The sequence below is a fragment of the Urocampus carinirostris genome, chromosome 9, assembly GCF_059441175.1.
Source record: "Urocampus carinirostris isolate Australia breed hairy pipefish chromosome 9, RoL_Ucar_1.0, whole genome shotgun sequence".
Lineage (NCBI taxonomy): Eukaryota > Metazoa > Chordata > Actinopteri > Syngnathiformes > Syngnathidae > Urocampus > Urocampus carinirostris.
In genome coordinates this window covers 23,371,913-23,394,426 of record NC_142357.1, presented here as the reverse complement: position 1 = coordinate 23,394,426, position 22,514 = coordinate 23,371,913, and the positions used below count along the sequence as shown (strand labels likewise).

The window sequence follows — 22,514 nt, the reverse complement described above, 5'->3', positions numbered from 1 at the left end:
AACCTCTAATCACTAAACAGAAAGTATAAATACAGTACCAATTTTAATGATTATTTTTTCTTATTTCACAAGGTAAACAACTTAAAAATGTGTGCAAGGAGGAAAAATAATAAACACTCAATTTGAAATGCACTTTGAAATAAAACTGAAAGTTCCAGTGACAAGCAGTCAAGGTAGGCAGGGGAGCCCATGCATCACCCGATTTATATTGCGAACGGCGCCGCTTCGTTCACGAACGACTCATCCCTAAATGACACCAGCGTTTGTCGGCTTCCCTCGCCAGTGCTTCCTTGTGCGTACGATGCGCCACACGGCTCCCGAGTTCCGTCATGGGCACAGAGAGCGAAAGCATGCTGCAACTTGCCGCCGAAGCTTTCCGGGCGAAAAACTTCGACCTGGCCGCGGAGATTTACGAGTACCAGCTGGCGGCTCCCGGCGACCCGGACAGCCGACTAGAGCTGACTATTAAGCGGGCTGACGCGCTCGCTTTTGCGGGCAAATTCACCGAGGCGTTCGCGTCGTACCGGCGAGCCGCCGAGATGGAGAGACTGAGCCCCGCGAAACTAGCCAACCTCCTCGATTATTTGACTTCCATAACCAGGTTGGACGGCACCGGGGAGGACGCCGTGGCGGCGGGATGCTTCCCCGGTGCCGCGGACTTCTCCTGCCGGATCTGCCTGAGCTCCCTGTTCGAACCCGTCACTTTGACGTGCGGTCACTGTTTCTGTAAAAAGTGTCTGGAAAGGGACCGGAGAGAGAAGGAGTTGGTGTGCAGGGAGTGCCGTCTGAGTTGCGCGGTGGCCGGCCACGGTTACCGGGTCAACGTGGTGCTCAGCAACCTGCTGGCAAAGTGCTTCCCGAGGGTGTACCGGGCTGGTCGGCTGCGGAGGGAGGGCAACGGCCTCTACTCGGAGAAGAAGGTGGAAGCTGCTCTGGAGAAGTACAACCAAGCCATCCTGATCTGTAAGTTTTTTTTTCTACTAAGTTGAGTGTGCACTAAACCAGTGGTCCGCAACTACCGGACTGCGGACCGGTACTAGGTCGTAAGTCGTATAGTACCGGACCACACAGAAGCAATAATAACTTCTTTTTTTTTTAACCTATTTTTTTCTTTCTAATGCATACCTGTCAACCTCCACGGCTCCATGCCCTTGCAAACTGTCGTATTTTCCCTTACAAAATACAAAAAAAATCTTACACCATATTTTTTTTCCAAACGTGTTTATTTATGTAGTTTAACATGTCATGTTGGCAGCACGGCAGCGCAGTGGCTAGCGCGTGTGCGGCACAGTTCTAAGGTCTTGGGAACCTCCTGTGTAGGTTCAAATCCAGCTACCGGACTTCCTGTGCGGAGTTTGTATGTTCTCCCCGTGCTTATGTGGGTTTCCTCCCACATTCCAAAGACATGCATTCCAGGTGGATTGGTCGGTCCAAATTGTAACCTAGGTGTGAATGAGCGTGCGAATTGTCTGTCCCTGTGTGTCCTGCGATGGGATGGCAACCAGTTCAGGGTGTCCCCTGCCCACTGCCTGATGATTGCTGGGATGGGCTTCAGCACCCCGGCGACCGTACTGAGGATAAGTTGTGGAGCTAATGAGATAAGAACATGTTATATTGTACAAGTGTTTCATTATATCATTCTGTAGATACTCTTAATAAAAAAAAAAAAGAACAATTGTTATCAGCGTTGCTAAAATATCCATTAATAACACTTTAAATTTCTATTTTGTAAACCAAACTACAATATCAACCATTGATGTGTAGTGCCTAATTTCGACTCCCCTGCAAAATCCTCCCCCCCCTCACGTGAACTCGAGTTCTGCTGCGCTTCCGACAATAGCTTTATTGTTTTAATAAGCTTATTATATAGAATACGATTCCTATTGTCGGAAGCGCAGCAGAATGCGCGTTCACGTGAGGGGGGGAGGATTTTGCAGGGGAGTCGAAATTAGGCACTATATCGGCAGACGAATGCGTACATTACCATCAAACCACTCGCTTCGTTTGCTAAGGAAAAAAACGATACAGAGATAGAGGCTACCGCGGCGAACTCGTTTGACTTGATTGGTTTGCCGTTTCGTGATAGTCGGTGTATACCGGATAGTACCCATAATTGACAAATTTGTGTTTTTCCGTACAGATTTTCTTGTACGTCGTACACGTCTTAAAATGCATAAACGTACAGGTTGACAGGTATGCTAATGTTTTAACTCATCCTGCTTCAGTCACACCATACCTGGGGTTTGAGGCGATGCGTTTGTTTTAAAATCAGCATGGTTTGCATGGGTGAACTCAGTTGCCTGTCAGGGAGTGCAATTGTGACATTGGAAGCAAGGAAACCGTCCGGAACACATACAGTGAGGGATGAATCAAACGAAATGTCTGTACTTACACCCAATCAGCGGGGATAATGGTCCACTTCAGCCAACGACCACGAGTCAATGCAGTTTGGGGATACATGAAATCCCTACGTTAGCAGTACAGCAAGCAATGCACAACATACTGAATATTGCACATGATTAGACAGTGGATTTAAGGGTATTCATTTTTTTTTTAATCAGGAATGCCATTGTTGTTTTTTTTTATTGTGATGGGCGCCATTAGGCTATACCCGCTTAAGACACACCACAGGAAGTGGTGTCCCGACAATCTGGTGGTAAAGAGATCTATGAATCATTGTTATAATTGTTATTGTTGATTTTGGAAAAAAGTACAAACATGTTAAATACCGATCTCTGTCCAGACTGGAAAGAATATAGTCAGACGGTAAACCGGTCCATGGTACAGGAAAGGTTGGGGACCACTGTATAAACGATTTAGAAAAATTACCACTGAATAAATTTAATATTTCAATGATGACGGGTGATGCCTGGGCTCCCCTGCCTGCCTTGACTGCTTGTCACTGGAATTTTCAGTTTTATTTAAAAGTGCATTTCAAATTGAGTGTTTATTATTTTTCCTCCTTGCACACATTTTTAAGTTGTTTACCTTATGAAAAAAGAAAAAAATATTCATTAAAATTGATACTATATTTATACTTTCTGTTTAGTGAAACTTATCAACTCAGCTCATTTTTTTCAAAGATTTTTTTTTTATGTTTGTTTTAAAAATTCTCAAAAAAGAAATATATCTACTTTGGACTTTGTGAGATAGTGTTACTAATTGTTAGTATTATTTTTCCTATATTAAACTAGTAATATGGGCAAATATCGTTAAAAGAGAAAATAAATTAAGATTAAGAGATGTGTGATCCCATTATTTCGTCATGACTATACCAGTTTCAGTACAATACTATTCACTATAAAGGATGGACTCCAATACATATATATATTCAATTTTTTATTCAACAAATTATCACCCCAAATAATAAACATTTAGTGTAAGCAACTCACGAGTCATCGAATGAATGAATGATCTGCTTTCATAGGTTAGTCTTATGCTTAAACGAAGTCATGTGAACCATCAATTAAAATATTCAATTCAATTACTTGCATTAACACTTTAAAATGTCCCAGAATTCTTCCACTGCGGGTGTTACTTAATATCTTCATAACTGATATCAGTCAGTGCACGTACAGTCGGTCATCAGTGATAGGTGACCAACCGAGCATACATTCATGTATGCTGTAGACTGCAATGCTAAATCCTGCAATATGTGTGACCTACTGAAAGTCTTTTGTGCACGCGTGTTGATGTGAGTTGCACGGCGCTGCGTCTCCACGTGTTGGATAACAAGCTGAGAGTTGGCTGGGCCAGTGGGCCAAACATTGCGTAAGCGGCGGCTACGCCTCCATTGGCGCTTTCGTTGTGTAATGGGAGAATGACAGAAATGTAGGTCAAGGGTATAAATGCAGGTCATAGACGGGAATGCTCTCTAGACCAACCTTGTTTCCTCCATACAGGCTGCGGGAACTGCACAGTTCAATTAAAGGCTTTGTTTTAGCTTTCATTTCAGAGTGAGGAATATAATATACAAGGCATTATCGAATCAACAGTCTTACTTGTTCCACACAATAAAAAGAGGACTCACAGATATTTCCCTCCTTGTATTCTTTGCTTGTTTTTTTGTATTATTTTACACATAATTTCAGTGGTGAGTGTACTGTGGTTACTAAGTATCAATACCAGGTCAATCTTATTTGAAGATACTAGTACTCCCAACATAGACAACATATATCTGTTCTGTTTTCAGGTAAGCCGGATCAGTAAATAAAAAGTCAACTCCAAATGTTTGATTTGTTTTTCAGTATGATGCTTTATCCTTCAGCCTACATTAATAATTTACCCTACATATTAAAATTATGGATGACTTGGGCTCTTTTCCGAACTCATTATTCACAAACATTGGGGGAAAATATTTTCATGTTTGGCATTGAATGTGTTACCTGGTTTATTATAACAGTAGAGTAAATGGTAAATGGTCTGCATTTATATAGCGCTTTTCAAGTCAAAGAAGAGTGAATGCAGTTTTATACCTGAACCAACTCACCACACTATACAAACTCAAAACTGCTTTCTAGTGGCCAAGAGAGCATTTAGTTTGCATTTATTTAAACAATCATAACTTTTGATAGAAATGTCTGGGAGACCCGCTTCTTTTTTGAAATACTCTGAAATTTATGGTGGGACAGATTAAATCATCGAACATTGTGGATTGTTAACATGCCTGGTCTATACGTATTGGCCCCCCTTTTGTGACGGTGGCACATTCAGGAATTAAGTGACAAAATGTGATTATATAATTAAGATTTGGGGGTAAATGTTATAGCTGGCTCTGTAGTATTTTCCTAAAATCAACAGATTAAGTTAGATATTTCAAAGATTACAGTGATATCTAATAGTCCTAATGTCAGAATCAGTAAATATGCGAGATGAGCTATACATTAACAAAATGGCGTAATATAGGGATGTACAGTAAGAATATCGATACTTAATACCCAATATTTGTTTCAGAGCAGATACCAGGCTTATTTTAAGTTAATAGTACCCGCGATAGTAATATGCACAACAGCCCTTTAGTGTCTGTTTAACAATCATAAACTAAAGTTAGAATTTACAGGAGTATCATATCATCACCAATTATATGGAATTTCAAGAAAAGTGTGATGCTGGAATTTAGATGTATCTTTTTGGAGAGGAATGAATTTATTGTTTTTGTTGTTTTATAGTTTGTTTTTGATAACCAGAAAATAATTGAGTATTGGTAACTTTTGAAAAAATGTAGTATCGATTAACCCTTGTACCAGACATCCCAATTTTAAGTGTAAGTATATGAGCCCTTACTTTAAGGTATCGGCATTTTAATACCAATATCAGACAATGATACTTGCAGTAATACTTACCAGTTGAGCGCTGAATGAAAGCAATGTCATTGCCAGTAGTCAGCATGTGTTTGCTTTTTATCTATGACTAGAAAATAGTTGACTATCTGTGTCCGTCTGAAAAAATGTAGTACCAATCATTCCATGTACCAGACATCCCTAATTCTAGGTGTATTAATATGAGATCCTATTTTAAGGTATCGGCATATTAATGCCGATATCAGACAATGATACTTACCAGGTGAGCGCTAAATGAAAGCAATGAAAGCCAGTCATCGGCATGTGTTTGCCTTGTATCGATGACTAGAAAATAGTTGACTATCTGTGTCCGTTTGAAAAAATGTAGTATTGATCAACTCTTGTACCAAACACCCCTAATTCTAGATGTAAGAATCAATCTGAGCTACTATTTCAAGGTTTTGGCATGTTGATGACAATATCAGATATTGGTTCTTCCAAAAAATACTTCCCAAGAGAGCGCTGAATGACAGTTACGTCAAAACCAGTAATCAGCATGTGTTAGTCTGGTATCGATGACAAGAAAATAGTTGACTAGCGGTGTCTAAAAACATGTGGTATAGAATGACCATTGCACCATACATACCTGATTCTAGCTCCGAGCTCCTATTTTAAAGTATCTGCATGGTAATGCCAATATCAGCCATCAATACTTGCAATAATACTTCCCAATTGAGCGCTGTAAATGTCAGTAATTGGCCAGTGTTTTCTACTCCTTATTTAATATTACACAAATACAAAATGAATCAGAATTCTGTGCATAGTTATACTAGAGGAACTTGGCATGTTTTGGCCTAGTATAGTACCTGTTGGAAGTATTCAGCCATCCCTACTTAAAAGTAGGTCACACGTGGAAACGTTTTTTTCACGAGACATCGGCGCGCCCTCAGGGAATCCGCGGAAGTTGGTGTTTTAAAGCACACACGACCAGTCCATGTAAAATTTTAATTAGCATGTTCACGTTCACAACCTCTTTTTTTAAAAAAATATTTTCTTTGAACACTTTCAATGCTACTGACAACTAAAGACTTCCAAAGACAGAGAAAAAGTTCACTGTTGGCAGGGTTTGGGTTCTTATAACCTAATTCTGTAGGCTAACTCACTTCTTTATTTGAGATAAATATAACATTTGCATGAGTTATAGTAGTTATGAAACATGGAAAGTAGGTGACCTTGATAGCAATACATGGTTTCGTAAGGCAAGTGTTTTGTAATACGGAGCCATATCCATCTCAAATTCGCTTACGTAACTAAAGAACCCGCATGTAACGCTCCTTCATATCCCTTTTTGATATTATAGATTAACTTAAAACATTCTTTATTTTGGTATGTTGATCCATTTTCACATCTGAGAAAAAAAATGCTGATACTCAGTTGGAGAATATAAATTAGAATTGGATCATTTCATTGAAACTCAATATTTATGGCTTTATCGTGACAGTGTGTAATACTTCACCATTAAAGGTCGCTGTAGCTTAGCCTGGAGCATGTGTATTTGAAATCCACACACTTTTGGCAACCGAAGGATACCACTTTGCAAAGTTCGGAAGATTAATTTTCATAATTTCTTGCGTGAGATGAGATGATATATTAACGGGTAGCATCTGAACCTACTTAAAACGTCAGTAAAAGATTGCAAGAGCGCGGCAGAATTTGTCAAGCGTCTGGACCCTGAAACACTGAACTCCATGTATTAACACTAAGGGATAAAACAAGCTTTTCTAAAACAGAGCAAGCTAACAAGAACAGCTAGCAGAAAGCGATATCATGCAGCCAAGTAGCTATCGTGAGTGGCTAGAGAAGGAAACAGCTGGGGGAAAAAGTTGAAGATGCCTGAATTACAGGACTTGGCCACCTTCATATGCAAGGCTCAGCTAGATAGCATGCAGAAAAAAATAAAATGCTTGCTAGATAGCTTGCTAAATATCTAAAAAGTTAGTAAGGTGGCTAGCGACAAAGCTAAGAAGTTAGCCAAATAGGTATCGGCACTGAAACAAATATTAGGTATTAAGTAAAATAATCTTTTATAACTGCACATTTTCTGCTCGATCGCTTTATTAATGCGTTGAATCGGAATTTAGTCTGTTGTATTTCCTGTAAAACAAATAAAACGATGATTTTTTTTTATTACACATATTGATTCTCTTTTTCCTCTCTTGATTTAAATGCTTAAAAGTAATTAGCAATACTTTAATGGATTTTTTGTCCATGAAGCCCATGAAATGGTTTTTATTTATTTGAATTTCAAAAACAACTTATTGTGTTATTACTATGTTGATTATTAAAAAATTGGGTTGATAGACTTAGTCAACCAATAAAAGAATAATTTTACTAGAAAATCACAATAACCCGGGACGGGCGAGCTATTTTCAAAACAGGCCCGTGGGTACTTCAACTGTCCTTAGGGGGCACCCAGCTGCTAGCGGGCACCTTGACCTAGAGACTTGCTTCTTTTTTTTGACATACTCAGAAATTTAAGGCGGGCCGGATTATATCATCCAACGGGCTGGATCCAGCCCACGGGCCGTTTGTTGAACATGCTGATTAAAACAAATGAACTACTTTTAAGACTCTAGTGGTTGCTATATACAACACAAAGGGGCTTTATGACAGCTTTCTATTCGAGATGTATTTTCACTTTTTTTTATTAATCATTAAAATTCCAACTAAGATATTTTTTATTGTACTTTTTAGCACCCTCAGACCACATCCTGTTCAGTAACCGCTCCCAGATCTACTCCAGCCTCAAACACTACGAGAAGGCTCTGAAGGACGCCGAGATGGCCTGCAGTCTCATGCCGCTCTGGTCAAAGGTACGACCTGAAAACAGCCGCATCCTCAAACGTTCAGTGCCATTAAGGGCCACAGATGTCCCAATTAACGACTCAATCGCAATCAAAAGTTCCTTTGAATTGTTTTCTGATCCATTTCCTGCCGCCCGCCTCCAGGGTCATGTTCGTAAGGCTCAAGCTCTGGTGTCGCTAGGCAGGACTGAAGAAGCGCTGAGGGAATATCTGCAATGTCTTTCCATCGAGCCTGACTGCCGACTGGCCAGGAATGAAGCCAACAAGGTAGTTGGGCTTTGATTTTGGTCACTTACACTACATTAAATAGTATATTTAGATTCAATATTCAAGAAACACAACAAATTGGCTCCAAAATGGAGACCATTATTCCTGTGATCGATTAAGTGTCTCTTTTGCTGTTTTTTGTATAGTAATTTAATTTTTTGAGAAACAAAATGTTTCAGTTTTTGGGGGATTATTTAAAATGATAAACTATTTTTTTTGGTCGGTTTTATTGAAAAAGAAATCACATTTCTCAAGAAGCGATTTTATTAGAAAATCTTCGATAAATTATTACATTAATGTTTTTCTTCTAATATATCTAAATTTTTGGTTCTTTTGAACAAAACCTGGACTGGGTTTTAAAAAAAATGTATACATTGTTAGAAATTCAAAACAAAATGACCCATTTTTGGGGGAGAGGGGTGTTTAGTAAGTATGACACATTCTAAGGAAGGTTTTATCCTAAAAAAATAAGAAAAGTTTATTCAAATAAAAAAGATTGATACAAAAAAGATATTTTTTAATTCAAACCTTCCAAATCTTGAAAAAATATTTTTTAAGAAAGTATATAAATGTATATAAACTCAAACAAAATGATCCCATTCTCAGGATGTTTTTGGGGGGATGGTTTTATCCTAAGACAAAAAAAAGATTACACAAAAAGTTCTTTCATTTTTTCAAAAAATGATAAAGAATGGGGGCAGCACGGCAGAGCAGTGGTTAGCGCATGTGCGGCACAGTTCTGAGGTCAGGAGGCATTTTTTTCTCTTCATTTTGTCCAAATTACTAAGAAAGCTTGGTCAAACTAGCCCAAGTAGTGGGTAAGGGGCACCTTTTGACCCTAATGTAGTTATTTTGAACCCAATTCTTTTTTTTTGGTAAACTGAAGTTGTTACTGTTTATGAGCTCACATATTTAAAAAATAAAGATCTTCTTCGCCAATTCACAAATCTATGTTTGTATTTATTGGTATGTAATCTTATTTTTTAATATTTGTTTTGTGATCATTTCATCCTCAGCTACTTGGCGACCTCTTGGCTCCCGTGAGAGACCAAGTGCCCGAACACATGTTGAGCTTCCTCAACATTGTGTCCCCTAGAGGGCGCATGAAGAACAGCATCAATGGAACTTCACAGGTAAAACAATTGTTTTTGAGAAAATTGAGAGCTCTTGTAGCTCAGGTGGGGCAACCTTTTTGAGATGTGAGTTGCATCGAGTTAAAAATTGTCAAAGCGGCTGGGAAAATGAAAAAAAAAACAAACCAAAAATAATTATATATATATATACATATATATATATATATATGAATGTGTGTGTGTGTACATTTTATGTACATTTAAATGTACATGTTAGTTTCATTTTGAATTAGTTTATCAATAGACCATTACATCAAATTGATTTTGTAACACTGAATGAAATCAAAGTAACATATTATGCCTCTTTTACAGCGCTTAATTCATAGATATGCTGCAAAAAAAATCAAAATTCAAAGTGTTTTCTTTTGCATGATACATTACAAAAAGCAAGTAAGTAAAGAAAAAAACACACCTCTAGAATAATATTACGAATAACAATGACATCATTTGAATTTCCACAATGTTTTATAAAAAATAGATTTTTATGGAGGAGGGGGGCCACAAAGCGACACTCGGGATAAGATTGGGACCGAAACATCATTTTTTATCCATACTGTAGTACCTTTTTTAAACAGATATTGCGTATTATTTAGTGCCTCCTAGTGGTAAATTTTTTTAATTCATTAATCAAAAACATAATTGATTCGATTGTTAGGTAAAAATACATGTATTATATAGGTGTGCGTTTTTTAAAAGTACTTGTAGGTTAAGAAATTTGTATTTATTTCATGTAACATGAGGCTTACATAGAGCAGTGGTCGGCAACCAAGGTCCGAGGACCGGGAGCAGTCCCTGGGTCGATTGGTATCGGGCCGCACAGGAAGGACATTTTTTTTTACATTTGTATTTGCTTACACAGTATTGACTCACATATACACTTATATTTTTTTTTGTTCGGTTGCTTGTTATGCCTCATATTATGGTACTAAAAATCCTCCCCCTTTTCGCAGCTCTTCGGCCAAATTCCAATGTCTTTGAAATTAAGCGCATCTTCTGGCACTCGAGCGGATGGAACCTTGAATAGCGATAGAGTTCAAGAAGAAGGGAAAACGGACTGTTGTCTTCTTCACAAACGGAAGCGAAGTATCACAGATGAAGAGCGAGAAATGGAGAAGGAAGAGAAGAATCATGCCATCAAAAGACTGAAATCTGGTTAGGACAAACATTATTAAAAAACTGATAACGCACCCCTAACATTTCAAGTACTGAAACTCGCGTCTTGAATTTCAGAGTCAGCAGAGGCAAACGGTACGTGTGGCTCTGCAGTCGGGAGCCTTTTGGACCCAAGCGATCTTGAATGTTCTCTTTGCATGAGGTAAGGTGCTCAACACATTTAGAACCATAAAAACACGGAATAAAAACATGCTGACAGCCCTTTTGTACTCAGGTTACTGTACGAACCGGTGACGACACCTTGCGGCCACACTTTCTGTCTCCAGTGTCTCAAGAGATGCCTGGACCACAATTCGAGGTGTCCCCTTTGCAAAGAAGAGCTTTCAGAGGTATGTTAGCTTCTGCTTTGCTAAGCACTGTCAAATATTTTTTTTTCAATTACAAACCTGACAAAACTGCCTTGAAAAGCTAAAAGAGACTTTTATTTGCTTTAGCCAATTAGATTTAGATTTTTGTGTGTTATTTTTTTTAAATGTAGGCACAGCACAGAAAAAACACATCCATCATTAAACTACAAAAGGAAACCACAAACTTTGCTCAAAAAAACAGCTGTGCAATACAGTAAGAGAATACCTAAACCCAAAGAGTTGAAGCCGAGGCTTCTAAGAGCCTACCCTTGTTACATTTTTTTCCTTGCAGGGAAAACATATTCACTATCAATACAAGAAAACAGAACCTTATCCCACAATGAAAAATGACCAAACAAAGTTAAGTTCTACAGTCATTTCTGCCTCCAATTCCTGTAGGTTTGCACCCGAGCCTCATATAGTAGTGTCATCAGCAAATAGTATATATTTTAAATTTCATGATAATTACTCAAGTCATTTATATACAATAAAAACAATAAAGGTCCTAACACAGATGCTTGAGGGACTCCCCAGCTGATGCTCATAGGACTTGAATTGCTGTTACCAATCTGTCCGTAATGAGATATATTTGAGACATATGGCTTTACCCATGATCAGTTCCTTGTATTTTCTGTAACTTTTGAAGAAGTACGTATATTGTGATTTGTTGTGAAAACCCTTCCTCAAATCTATGAAAATACTGACAGAATATAAATTGCTGTCTATATCAATGTAACCTGGTGTAATTGTTGATAGTGATGGCATAATAAAATTTAAAGGGACAATGTGTATTATTTAGTGTCTCCTAATGGTAAAAAAAACCTTCATTCATCAAATAAGCAATATTGATTTGAATAATAAGCAAAAATACATTAACTACCATATAAACAATATTTTTTTCCAATGCTAATACTTTGAGAAATTTGTATTTATTTTATATAACATGAGGCTCACCTACAGGGAGCTGACATAATTGTCCCCCCTCCTGCTGCTAAGGGTACCCAAAACCTTGCAAAAGACTGGGCAAAAAATGTAGACCAAAAATGGTTTGGTATTGCCACTTTGAGTCTCCGTATTTTGTATTTTCCTTGTGCTTTTTATCACTCATTTTCGGATCCATATTACCATACAGTCACATCTAGTGGTCAAATATAACACACTGCCCCTTGTTGGCAGTCATTCCGACAAATCTCCTACTCACTCTCGTTCTCTCCACAGTACCTTGTCCAAAGAACATACTGCAAGACCGCATTAATGGAAAAAATCATAGCCAGGTATCTCCCGTCCGAGCTGATGGAAAGACAGAAAATTCACGACGAGGAGATGGCCGAGCTTTCCAAGTAAGTTGGCTATGGGATTCCAGATGACAGGAATTTGGTTCAAATATTTCTAAGTACTCTCTTCCTTGGCCCCTCCCTCGCTGCTCGGCTTACATAACGCTTGTTACGATTTGACCTACTGCCCTACTGTAGCTCGTCTGACACACTGACCTCACAAGTATGGGAATGTCAAGTGACACCGGGAACGGTCCTGAGCTGATAAAATCTATTAATAATCAATAAGCTTATGTCTTATTTTGCAGGGCTGTAATTTTCAACAGATATTTTATTGCCAGAGGTCAGTTAGTTGTCAATGATGAATCAGTCCGGCCAGTGGTCCGCAAACATTTCTGTACCACTGACGTTATTCTCAAGGGCTCGGCTAAAAAAAAAACTAACATTAGAAATAATATTAATAATAATAAAAACCATAACCCCAAGTCCAATGTGTAATTACCAGACGACTAGGGATTTGGATGACACCAGAAAAGGCATCAGATTGTATCTCTTGATCACACAATTTTTACTCACAGTACCACGTTGTACAACGTGGTTGTGGCAGAACTCTTTCCCATGGTGATCCATTATAAAGTTGTACAACATGACACTGCAAGTGAAAATAGTATGATAATGAGATAAACTCTAATGCGTTTTCCTTTGTTATTTACAGTCCTAGTGGCCCAGTGGTTGCGTTGCACTGATCTCACTGCCACCATCCAGGTTCAGTTACCGTTGCAGCCACTACTGAGCAAAATAGATATTAGGTACGATATTTGTCAACTGATCAATCATTTGCTTGATTACAGTGATGTACAAGCTCAGTAAAATGCCCAACTCTACTTTGAAGATTTATTTTGGGTGAAAAGAATTTGTGTATAAATACTGTATAAGCATAAAAAGAAGGCAAACTTCTTTCTCTGCGGCCCAGTACTGATCCGTAGCCTGGTGGTTCCCGACTAGTCAGGCAGGAGAAAAAAGGCAAATATTGAATTCAATTGCATTGTCTTTAATGTCACTGATACTAAGATTGTAAAACATTGTATGCAACAAGATTATACATGCCACTCCAGGGTAAATCATGTTATAATAACTTTAAAGAGAAAAGCCTGTCGGGATAAATTGGCAAAAACTATTTACATTGTAGTGCTAAGAGACTGGCCTAAGTTATAATAACAGAAAAAGAATAGTGCATTCAAAAGAAGTGCAATACATTTACCAGCAACAGAAGGTATTTTCAGTTTTCTGCAGCTGCAACAGAAAACCCCCAAAATAAGTCGTAAGATGTTTTCACAGTTGTGTGCGCTCATCTAGGAGGGTGATGGCCCTAGGAGAAAAGCTGTCTGTAAGCCTGTACGTCGTTTTAAGGGACTTAATATAGTTGACGATTATTTGACTGTTTGTGAAAAATGATTTCAAAATAAGGTGTGAGTTATTTTGTAAAAATGTCATTAAATACTGCAAACAAGAAGGATACGTATGGTCACAGTTCTAACCTAAGGAATTAAGTGGTCATAATTTATTCTCCATTCTGTTTTATAAATGTGAATCTTCAACATGTTTGATATCTACAAAAATTCATCCAAAAAGTCCTCAAGCTTGTTATTGATCCTTCGTCATTTTTTCATGACTTGGGCAAACTAGACACTTGAAAAATCCAGATAATGCTAGAAGGCGGACGCCACATTTGCCACTCTTCATTCTGATGCATCCTATTTGCTAATAAACTTGATATTTTTTCTTACCAGCCTTGAAGGTAGAAAAGTGCTACAGCGCTCCTGCTGCTAGTGGTAGAAACACAGTGCTGCAATCTTTGCCTAAATGCATTAAAACAGTGTATTTGATATCAGAGCCAGAAAATAGCCCCCTTTGGCTCTTGAACCATATGTTTCTGACCCCTGCGCTAAAATGTATCAAACATGGTCACGAGAACTAGGGGTATCTGCGCTGATATGATAACTGGTATTCGCACATCCTTAAGTCCTATAAAGCTATTAATACTTTTATTCCTTTCTATTTCTGGAAGGTTAAGGTTTATGTAACATTATTTATTGACTCTGCACTGAAAGAGGATTTTAAATCTGACCATGAGGGACTGACCCTCTTGTTTTCTCTTTTCAGCCTGAACAAGAACGTGCCTATCTTCGTGTGCACCATGGCCTTCCCCACCGTGCCCTGCCCGCTTCATATCTTCGAGCCCTGCTACAGATTGATGATCCGCCGCTGCATGGAGACCGGAACCAACTGCTTCGGCATGTGTCTGGGGGACGACCTCAAGGGGTACGTGAGGCCGTTACTCCCACGTTGCTTCCCAGAGAACTTGAAAGTAATGCTCTTCTTTTTCTTCCAGGTTCGCAGACTACGGATGCCTGTTGGAAATCCGCGACGTGACCTTCTTCTCGGATGGGCGCTCGGTTGTGGACACCATCGGTAGGAGGAGGTTTAAGGTTATCCAACACAGCGAGAGAGACGGATACAACACGGCCGACATCGAATACCTGGAGGACGTCAAGGTCAGTAAAGAGCCGACCAGAAAAAAAGGTTTTTGAATGGCTGGAGGACACTCACGATGAATTGTTGAAATCCTTGCAGGTGGAAGGCTTGGCAGTAGGAGAGCTGCAATCTTTACATGACACAGTATACGACCAAGCTCTTGTTTGGGTCAACTCCCTTAAAACGGAACAGAAAGAACGTATCGAAGGGCACTTTGGACCGATACCCGAGAAAGATACCGAACTTCAGGTAAGGGGAAATCTCAAGCATGTAATAGCAAATAATAATAACTATTGTTACAATGCACTATTCTTTTTCATTGCAATATTATTATAACTTGGGCCATTTTCTAATCACTATGTTGTAAATATTTTTGGGCTATTTATACTAATAGTTTCTTCTCTTTAAAGTATTTGTAACATGTTTTCGCTGGAGTGCGATGTCTCATCCCATCGCATACAATGTTTCACAATGTTTATATTGATGACAATAAAGAGAATTCAATTTAATTAAAAAGTAAGGTATAATAGCCAAAACAAATTAACACATTTTGTTCAAACCTAAGCTCAGCATCAGCCATTGTTACACCAAAATGAAATCTGAAATCTTAAAAAAAGTTTATAGGCTATTTAATCTCAAATTGTTAAGAGTGGTACCTCTTTATACGTCATCTTCATACATGAAATTTGCAACAAAACTCTTGCTCGCTGTACGAAAGGAAATCCAGTTAAAGTTCAGTCCTAGAAGCTACCACTAGAGACCACTCCTGACTGCTCACCAACAGCATCAGCTGGTCCAGTTTGCATCCATGTGTCCAGTTTGCGCATGCAAACTACTCCGTTGGGATATTTTTCTGCTGTAAATCAATTGTGTGGTCATTCATTTAAAGATACACTTTAATTTTAAGTGTACAGTAAGTAGTCTTATACCCGTCAACCTCTGCCAATTACTCTACTAATTAATGATTGCAAATCATTTTTATTGAGCTATAATAAACCCTACAATCACAACAAGGCAGACTATGTAGAATAAAAACAATGATAAATTGTGTAAACATGTTTGTTTTATTTCACAAATGAACAACACAAGCAATTACCATTAGCGTCTCTCTAATCTTTTATCCACTTGCAGTAAAATGTTTGATTAAGGATAACATTTGCTTATGTATTGCGACACCATTAGCAATCTACGGTGTTTTGTCATTCACTACCAGTGACCAAGACGATCCAGATTAGAGTCGAACTGGGCAAGATGACTTCAGTTTATTTTATTTATTATCTCTCATACAAAAATATAATACGGCGTACACAATTTGAAATGATCAAAAAGCATATAAAATTCATGGAAAATGTATGGGTTGAAAGCCCGTACCACGTATAAACCTCTGTTACGCCGACACTCATTATAAACTCGCATTTTATTTCGTTATTATCATCCTATTTTTCTTATTACTGTATGTTTTATGTTTAATCCTTTATTGACCAAGTATCATACAGGCCGCCTGAAAATGTTGTGGTTATTTTGTCCATAAAGGAGTCAGAAATCATGTTATGAGTTATTACTTTTGGCCTTTTTCTTTTCAGAACAACCCAAACTTTCAATATCTGGCAATATCTACCATAACTATGTGTTAAGACACGGGAATAGCTGTTTAAAATGAAAAACAAAACAAAAAACGTACTTGGATTTTCCCGATTATAATGAAGTACAGACTGAAACTGAATACATTGTCAGACAACATAAACTCCAAAAATGATCGGTTATTAATATATACAAAAACATTTTGGAGTCTTGCTCTCTCGGTTGTCCATATATCAACTCATTTTTGGCCTGTGTGGTAAATGGTGGAGCAATTCCTGGAGACAGAGACACACATCATATATGACCCTTCTCTACACCAATGATTTGCCCTTTTGACAATCAAAACTAATAAAGTAATGTTCAAAGGATTCAAATGTTTTTAATTGCTTACAGATAACAAAAAAATGGTTTACAAAATCCATTACTTATTAATAAGCATGTCATGTCTTGCCTGTGATTAGTCTGTTGCCAAATAATAATAATAATAATAATTTCCTTGTATTGTCATTCTGTGTAACAATGTACACAGAACGAAATGTCGTTGCACCTGACCCGTTGTAGCGAGCCGATGCAGCCGCAGCCAACAGAGGGCGCCGCCGACCACTTTTTAATGTGGATCTTTGCGAGATACCATTGTGGGAAAATGCTCCCACTTTGTGGGTGTTTTCGAGAACTACTTTGATTTAAATTTATATTATATTTTTAATAATTGCCACGGAGGATTTAATAATTGACGGTCAGAGGGTTAATTTCTATTTGAATGGGATTTTACTGATCAGGAATGTGTTATATAGCTATAAAGGGTTATCTTTGGTGCTTTTGAGAGATGAGCCAAATAGTTTTTAATTATTTCATATCGAGGAAAGTTCACTCACCACATGAATAATTTGAGCTACGCGCACGATCCTGGAACAAATTAAGCTTGTATGAAGAGGTATCACTGTACTTGAACAATGATAACTGTAAATGTCAAATGTAGCACAAGTTTCTCACCCCAAATCCTTGTTTTCTTCTTCAGTCCAGCCCGAATGGTCCATCCTGGTGTTGGTGGTTACTCGCCGTTCTTCCACTGGAGGGCCGAGCCCAACTGCCTTTCCTCGCCATCACATCCCTCAAAGACCGCCTGAGCGGCATCCGCAAAGTTCTACTCTTTATGTCCCGCAACAGACATCGGGGGCACGCTATTGGCCACAGGCCCTAGTTTTGCCCACCCTGCCGCTCAATTTAGCCCATAATCTGCTTACCTCGTCGTTCTTCCATTTTAGACTTTGCGTAGGTTTGATGGCGCCTTCCCTGTTGTAGCACAATCTGCATTATCTTCAACTTCCATTTATTCGAGGGCTCCTTACACCACCTGCTTTTCATTTCCTTTTCATTTCCCACTTGCAATGTTAAGACTGAACTTTTGGGGTTTAAAGGTATATTTTGTTATTTCAATCTCAATTCTTCATAACATTTCACACGACGCTAATGCGCACAACTTTGTTGGCCTTTCTGCATTGCACTCCTCAGTCTTCGTTCTCCGTGCTTCTGATGGGAGATTTTGCACCAAAATGCGAAAAAAGCAATATATTTTACGTTCTTCCTCAGTGTGAATTGCCTGTAGAACAGCAGCAAAGTAAAAAAAAAGACATTAATATATGTATATACTGTATGTATGTAAAGGTCGTTATGAGATTATTAGCCTGTCTTTAAGGAAAGCAAGCAAACGTAAGTAGCATCATAAAGTGTTTTCGTTTTCAGTCGATTCATCCATTGTACGAATGGAAGAGGAAGGCGGCAGATACAGAAATACTGGGTGCTGTTCTAGGGTTTCTCTGAGAAGCTTTACCAAGCCTGGTACTTAAGGCTAGAAGTCGGAAGAAGGATTGCGATAAGATAAATATTGCGATACTAAAAAAAGACTTGGCGGACTACCAGGCTTATGAATCACTGTGGGAAACCCTGTGGTCCATTAGATTTCGAAAGCACTCTATTCAAGTGTACTTATAAATTCAGTGAAAGACCAATAATACTTAAATCAATTAAAGGAATATTGATTTGAACGACTGAGCTAATTGAAGCTTTAAAACAAAATGGTTGTACTCCACACAACAAATTGTGTGATTTTTGCTCATTCGTAAACTGCTTTTTGTCTCTTTTGAGTTGATCTGTTTGTTTTACCCTTGTTTTTCTATGAAATGGCATTGTGCTTTTTCTTTTTATTTATTTTTTTCACTATTTATACAAGCACTGACTTTGTTTACATTTATCGAAACACGCTCATACCTACCCCTACAAAATAAAAGCCTCCGGATCGAACAGCAAAAGTCAAATGACGTAGATTACAGTCGATCGTCAGAACATTTCGTATTTTTTTTTGTGCTTCCACCGTAAATAAGTCCATTAAGGTATTGGCGATGAATAGTATTTGAGTTCCCGTATTCCACAAATATTTATGGGGAAAAAATGGTAATGCCTTGTTGATTGTTGCCTGGATTTAGGACAGGTGGGAAATTTGCATTTAAATGGCTAAATCTAAATTTACAGTGATATAAAGTGAATTTCTCTGGCTGTATATCTGCATTATGCAAACGTACCAAGATGTCACATTTTCAGTCACCTCATTTTGTATGTCTGACAGACCAATGCTTCTCTAACGTTTGTTATTTGTGCAGCATAGTACAGAAAATCATGAATAAGAATACGTTTGTATTGAAATTAAATTCTTCGAATAGATTATATAATAGGGATAGGCCAAAAAGGGAATGCTTTCAGTTAACTGTAATTCCAGCTGCAGCGTAGAAATGTCTGTAAACATATGTATATTATGCTCAATAATTCTAAGGAATTATACAATAGGTATTGGCGAAAATCACTATAGTCCCTGAATCAAAATCAATTATCTTCTATTTATAGAAGTTCTAGTGCCTTAAGTTGGACTTTTTCCTCCTGTATACGAACTGAAATGTGTTAGAATGTGTGCCGTATTGTGGTGATCCCTAAATGATGTGAAGGGCATCTTTGACTAATTCCATTAATTGGTGAAAAACGGACCAACCCAATAATTCGGTTGATTTGACCCAACGTCCTGAGTTGTTTTGCGGAAACAACCCCCTCAAAAAATCATGTACCCTAAAATTGCAATAAAGATAATTTTGTTTAAAATAAAGAAAACAACATTGGTTTGTTTTACACTAAACTCTGTCATTTTGTTTAAAACAACTCAAATAATTGGGTCGTTTTGTGTTGTTCAGTATTGGGTTGGTCCATTTTTGACTCAAACTTTGGGTTAATTTGAACCCAAGTGTTTTAAGAGTGTGTTCTTATTCTCCAAAATGAAGAATTGTACTATTTAAGTTGATCATGTGGCATTAATTTAATCAATAAAAAAAGTAGATCAGTACTGGATTTTTGGAGAAAACAAGGACATTGTCACCAACAAGAAACGATGAAGGATTTGAATGAACTTTGTAACAAGCAAAGGACCTCCTGTAGCTTCTTTTTGTGTACTGGTGAGTCAGATATAAGCACTTTTCTAAAAGAATGAATGCCTCCATTGAGTGGTTCAAAGAACTTAACTGCAAAAAACAAAACGAAAGAAAAAGAAACACGAAGGCTTCCATCGACATTGTTATAACATCAATTGCTTCGGTTTGACTGTCAAGTAAACTGAATGCTTAAAGACTGTTGCTGCAGTGAGAGTCTTAATAAATGTCCTTGTGCTTATTAAACGGACAATGTTGTAATAAACTGAAAGCAATGCCACTCTCCTCAAAAAAATCTGTCTTTTAAAGGACATGGTGTATTATTCAGCGCAAGCATGTCAAACTCAGTTTGGCCCGGGGCCCAGATCCAGACTTTGTTTTTTCAGGTGGGTAAGATCGGTAAAAACATGTCGATGCCAAATTTCTAGCCTATTTTGTCAGTATTATGCTTTATCATTTAGCCTACGTTAGTAACCTATCCTCGGGGTTGGGTAGGGTTACTTTAACTGGATTACTTTTAATTACTTTTGGATTACTCCAATACCAAATATGCTAGTAAAAGACAAAATAAACTAAATATGAATAAAATGATGACTCACAACGCGTGGTAAGCTTTCTCTCCTGGCTTTGATCTCCGGCAAAACTAACATAAAATGCGACAGAAACAAAATGAAAATAAATCCAAACAGCTTGCCAACATAATTTTTGCCGTTCCATGTGTTGCGTTACTCCCCAAGCCTGCACAAAATTTAGTAATTTTATTCATATTTAGTTTATTTTGTCTTTTATTAGCATATTTGGTATTGGAGTAATCCAAAAGTAATTGAAAGTAATCCAGTTAAAGTAACCCTACCCAACCCTGCCTATCCTCGATGTTATAATACAAATGACAAAGGGTCTTTTCTGGAAACAACACAATTATTCACGATGAAAAAATATGTTTTTGTTTGGCAGCAAATGGGTTACCTGGTTTATTTTAACTGGTGAGTGAATGCAGTTTTACACCTAAACCAACTCACCAATCTATACAAACTCAACACTGGCCTCTAGCGGCCGGAGAGAGCATTTAGTAAAACATAATATTTGATAGAAATTACTAAGAGACTCCTTTCTTTTTTGGCATACTCGGAAATGTATGTCTGGCCGCATCATATATCCAACGGGCTGGATCTGGCCCACGGGCTGATTGTTTGATGCTCCCGATTTAGCGCCTCCTAGTTGTAAACAAAACAAAAATTACCTGATGTTCCTGGACCAGTATAGAACTAGCCTAACTACCAATGTGAACATTTTTTAACTTGTACTTAAAACAATTAACCACATTAAAGTAATATACATACGCTCCCCTACTTAGGACCATTCGACTTACGTAAAACGGTAATACGAACACTTCCTCTTCCTTGTTCATGTGTAAACATACCATACTGTATCTCCAGCGTGCTAAGAACGTTGACATTTTTATTGTTTAATATCTCGTGCATCCATTTAATATGGTTAGTGTAAAGTGTAAAGAAGAGGCGAGCCGTTTCTTTTTCAATGAAAGTGGAATAAAAAAGATTGATGCTGTTGCGAAAATGGTTGGATCACTTTTTACCACTGAGGTGTAAACACACCAAACTGTTTCCAAAACTAAACTCGCGCTCCATTACACTCTCGTGACATTTGTCGGCCTACTGACATCATTCATGCGCACCTCACATTCTACGCCTACACTATCTCCAGCGAGCTAAGAACTTTGACATTTCTATCGTATAATATCTCATGCATACATTCAATATGGTTGGTGTAAAGTGTAAAGAAGTGAAACCAAAGTGGAATAAGAAAGCTTGATGCAGTTAAGAAAATGGTCGAAACACTTTTTTTTGCCACTTTTTATCACGGAGAAGGACCTCTTGAAGCACATCTTCCAAAAGTAAGTTAAATTCAACTTTATTTATCTTTATAGAGCATGTTATTTTTTGAAATGTTTATTTATTTCGTACAATATAAGACAGGTTACTTATACAAGCCTTAAACATGGATAAACGTTTGACATACAAAATATAGCACTGAAGCAACTTATGAAGAAATTCAACTTACGAACGATCGTCCGGGACCTATCTCGTTCCTATGTAGGGCAGCGTTTGTATTTCCCCCAAATTTCAAAAGAGAATTAGGATGCTATTATTAAAAGTATAATGAGCAATTAATTTGCCAAGGTGGAATTTTGAATTTTTTTAGTTGAAAAAAGTTTTAGATATAAAAATATCAAAATAATGCGCAAATATGTACAATTATAAACCATATATCATTGATAAATTATCCAAAATGTTGGATAGTTTTGATCATCTAAGTATAATATTACTGTTTTTGCTAAAAATAACTTTTAAGTTTTCTGTTATCATTATTACTAGAATTGCCTTTTAATATTATTATTTATTTATTTTTTGCTCCTCTCGGGCGTTGTCAGTCGCCATATAATTTTTTTATTTTTTTTTTAATCGAAGGGACATTATGTATAAATATCCTTCCTAGTAGTAAAAAACTTAATTCAGAGATAAAAAACATTAATAATTTAAATAATAATCAGAAATGCGTGTTAGTATTATACAAAC

General features: G+C 37.6%; 1 protein-coding gene across 1 annotated transcript; it reads left to right on the top strand.

The window, feature by feature from the left end:
• Positions 1 to 274: 274 nt before the first annotated feature.
• On the top strand, positions 275 to 20,200 carry LOC148359625 (LON peptidase N-terminal domain and RING finger protein 3-like). The gene is made up of 12 exons (XM_088343288.1): positions 275 to 963; positions 8,034 to 8,152; positions 8,288 to 8,410; positions 9,427 to 9,543; positions 10,494 to 10,695; positions 10,774 to 10,858; positions 10,931 to 11,045; positions 12,282 to 12,403; positions 14,501 to 14,659; positions 14,730 to 14,892; positions 14,972 to 15,121; positions 17,472 to 20,200. Exons 1-12 carry the CDS (start codon positions 330 to 332, stop codon positions 17,652 to 17,654), a joined length of 2,172 nt encoding a protein of 723 aa, XP_088199414.1. The 5' UTR covers positions 275 to 329; the 3' UTR covers positions 17,655 to 20,200.
• Positions 20,201 to 22,514: the final 2,314 nt, after the last annotated feature.

Bases quoted from the DNA above. Each gene is read 5' to 3' on its own strand.
- LOC148359625 (XM_088343288.1), top strand. From the start codon at position 330: ATGGGCACAGAGAGCGAAAGCATGCTGCAACTTGCCGCCGAAGCTTTC. The intron at 964-8,033 runs GTAAGTTTTTTT...TGTACTTTTTAG, and splicing joins CAACCAAGCCATCCTGATCT to CACCCTCAGACCACATCCTG. The intron at 9,544-10,493 runs GTAAAACAATTG...CCCTTTTCGCAG, and splicing joins GCATCAATGGAACTTCACAG to CTCTTCGGCCAAATTCCAAT.